A 2,562-nucleotide genomic window follows, 5' to 3' on the forward strand; every position below is an offset into this window, starting at 1 on the left:
CTTCCCCTCATTCGTACACTCCCTCACTTACTCCTATTTACCCATGATACTGTTTCAAGTGTCTTTATTTTGCTCTCACACATAGTCTTAGCCGCGATTCTTATTGTAATATTAGTAAGTACATTCTTACATATCATCAGCATCATTATCATTTTCTTATTATAACCATAACACATGGTATCCACAAAAAGACTATATGAACTAAATTAGAAAAATTAGAATAGCACTTATTTCTTATACCATATTACTCTACTACGTTCCACTCATAGGCCACTTTCATATACATTTCACTCATTTACACTTTTTCTTATAAAAGTGTAAAATACATCAAGTTTAAAAACCATAAATAGAAATTTCATAATTTTCATAAAATAAAAAAAATTAGAAAGCTACGAAACCCACTAGATAAAAAACAATCATAGTTAATTTCTTATTGGCAAGGAAACTGGAATCCTTGCATTTGTCGTCGATCCATCCACAAACTGCTTTCTTTCCCTCTTTCTGTTTTCCTGGCGCCTTGGAACATTTTTTTGGGTCCGTATACTGGCCACAATTAGGGTCTTCTGTCCCTGTAGCTCCACCTCCTGTTCCTGCTTGGGTTGCTTGTTGTTCTGCTGCGGTGGCATTCAATTTGCAGTGTTTTCCTGTTTCCTCAGTTTCTTTAGTCCATTTGCAGTTTCCATTGTTTTTGCACTCTTGAGATTTTGTTATGTCTTCGCATTCTTTCTTTTGTTTTTCTGTTAGATCCTCGTGTTCTAGGTTTTTTAATGATTTTTGTACGCTCAGAGGCTGCTGGGCTGCGTCAGGTCTGTTGTACTCTTTAAGTGCTTCCCTTAATAGCTGTTTTATTTGGGCCTCTGTTGTGGCTTTCTGTGCCATCTGCTGCTCGTACTGTCTGTATTTGCTTCTCGCCTTGATAAGCGCGGATATCCAAGGAATAGCAGTTAGTCCCTTCTCTCCTTGTGTAAATTTGTTTGTGTAGTACACACAAGCTGCGTCAGTCCCGGTACATGCGTTGCCGTTGTGCGTTTTTCCAAGGATTGGTTTATGCTCGCCTGTTGCCACGTTGGAGATCTGTCCTGCTAGCGCTGCTATCGCTTCTGTTATTGCGTCTGCAAGGTTTGTCGGCTTTTTGTTGATCCCGCATAACTCCGTCGCTGTTTTGAGGGCGTCGGCGTGAAAGTTTGTTGTGCTTATCATGCTCGCTTGAATGTTCGTCGTGGCGCAGCTATCTGTGTCGTCCTGTGCTGCGCACAGACAAACAATGTCGTGCGCTATTGACTTGCCTGCGTTGGCCGCTATACAAGTTTCGCTTTTTGTCGCACCGCCTGGCACATCGGTGCACGTTGGGTCTGTGGGTTGCTTCGCTAGCGGGGACGAGCAAATGGCCTGGTCCAACAGTTCATTTATTTCCTCGGCTAGACCCTTTTCCTCGCCTTGCAGTTTTGCCTTATATTCGGCTAAGAGCTGCAGAGCCCGTTCCGCAGTGGTGTTTATATATTGCCGCCGGTATAGTCCCGGCAGCTTCGTAGGGCTTGTTCCGTATTTTTTGTGCCACACGTGTTGTGGATCCTTTGTTTCGGTGTGTGCTCTCTGCCAGTCATCCCACCGGTCACTCCAGTCGATCGTTTTGAGGTCGGTGTCGCGTGACTTCTTATAATCCGTCCAGTTTTTTTTTGCCTTCGGAGGTCTCGAATATCGCTCTCCATGCATCATCTGCCAGAGTCATGTTCAGGTTCATCAGATCAGTATAAGCAACTGGAACTTGGACGTTTGTTTCTTCGACTATTTTACCATGATGCGCTGCGCTCCACGCTAGGCACAGTGTGTGCACCGCTGCAATAGCGTCACCATCAGCTGCCATGCTTGGATGGAATGCTAAAATTAGAGCTGTTGCTATTGCTATTGAATTTTTAGGCATCTTCGAGCCTGTCCCGTGTTTAAAAAATGTCTTTTTGGGAAACCGTGGAATTCTGTCTCCCTTGACCGTTTGAAGCTGATATAGTGGTTGGGGCGCTGCTTCTTGTCGCAAGTGGTCCCTGATTGTCACCTCTGAACATAGAGTTTATCGCTCGGAGATACTCTTGACTTACTTTCACAGGAGTTAATTTTGCTTTTATTTTTTACAACTTATTAGCCTCAAACAAATTCCCTTCTTCAAAAGTTTCGCCACAAACTTTATCATACTCAAAATCCCATTTCTCTTCTGATACTGCATAAGCTTAAATTTTTCCCAAATCTGTCGTGCTGAAATGCTTTCCTTCCAACTTCTTGAACCAAGTAAAAGTTTTCTAAATTAATTTAGGTTTAACATTCTATGCAAGTGGATGCCCTGGAAAGTGAAAGAACGCAGGTTTGCTGGGCGAAGTTTCGTAATTGACTGAGAGAAACCGCTCGTCGTAATCTAATTCTATCACCCCCTTGGCAAAACGAATCTACTGCCTACTTTGCCTTCCTTCTTCACACCCCACAATCGCAAGGAAATGTAAATACTCTGCTTTGACCACCATTCCTCAGTTACTACAAGCAGTTCATCGAAGGCGGCTTTAAACCTCTTAAATG

At 43.0% G+C, this 2,562-nt stretch overlaps 1 protein-coding gene and 1 pseudogene across 2 annotated transcripts in view; both read right to left on the bottom strand.

Annotated features, from left to right (window-relative positions):
• Positions 1-381: 381 nt before the first annotated feature.
• On the bottom strand, positions 382-1,716 carry TEOVI_000074000 (Trypanosomal VSG domain/Trypanosome variant surface glycoprotein C-terminal domain containing protein, putative; the record flags this gene model as incomplete). The annotated part of the gene is made up of 1 exon (XM_067224098.1): positions 382-1,716. The coding sequence occupies one exon, from the start codon at positions 1,714-1,716 to the stop codon at positions 382-384; it is 1,335 nt and encodes a 444-aa protein (XP_067080199.1).
• A 407-nt stretch (positions 1,717-2,123) lies between these two features.
• TEOVI_000074100:pseudogene overlaps positions 2,124-2,562 on the bottom strand; it is a 724-nt pseudogene continuing 285 nt past the window's right edge. The window contains 2 exon segments of the mRNA in view: positions 2,124-2,417; positions 2,420-2,562. The exon segment at positions 2,420-2,562 is cut by the window's right edge and continues 4 nt beyond it. Coding sequence covers positions 2,124-2,417; positions 2,420-2,562 — 437 coding nt within the window.

The sequence above is a fragment of the Trypanosoma equiperdum genome, assembly GCF_001457755.1.
Source record: "Trypanosoma equiperdum strain OVI genome assembly, contig: ctg_22, whole genome shotgun sequence".
NCBI lineage: Eukaryota > Euglenozoa > Kinetoplastea > Trypanosomatida > Trypanosomatidae > Trypanosoma > Trypanosoma equiperdum.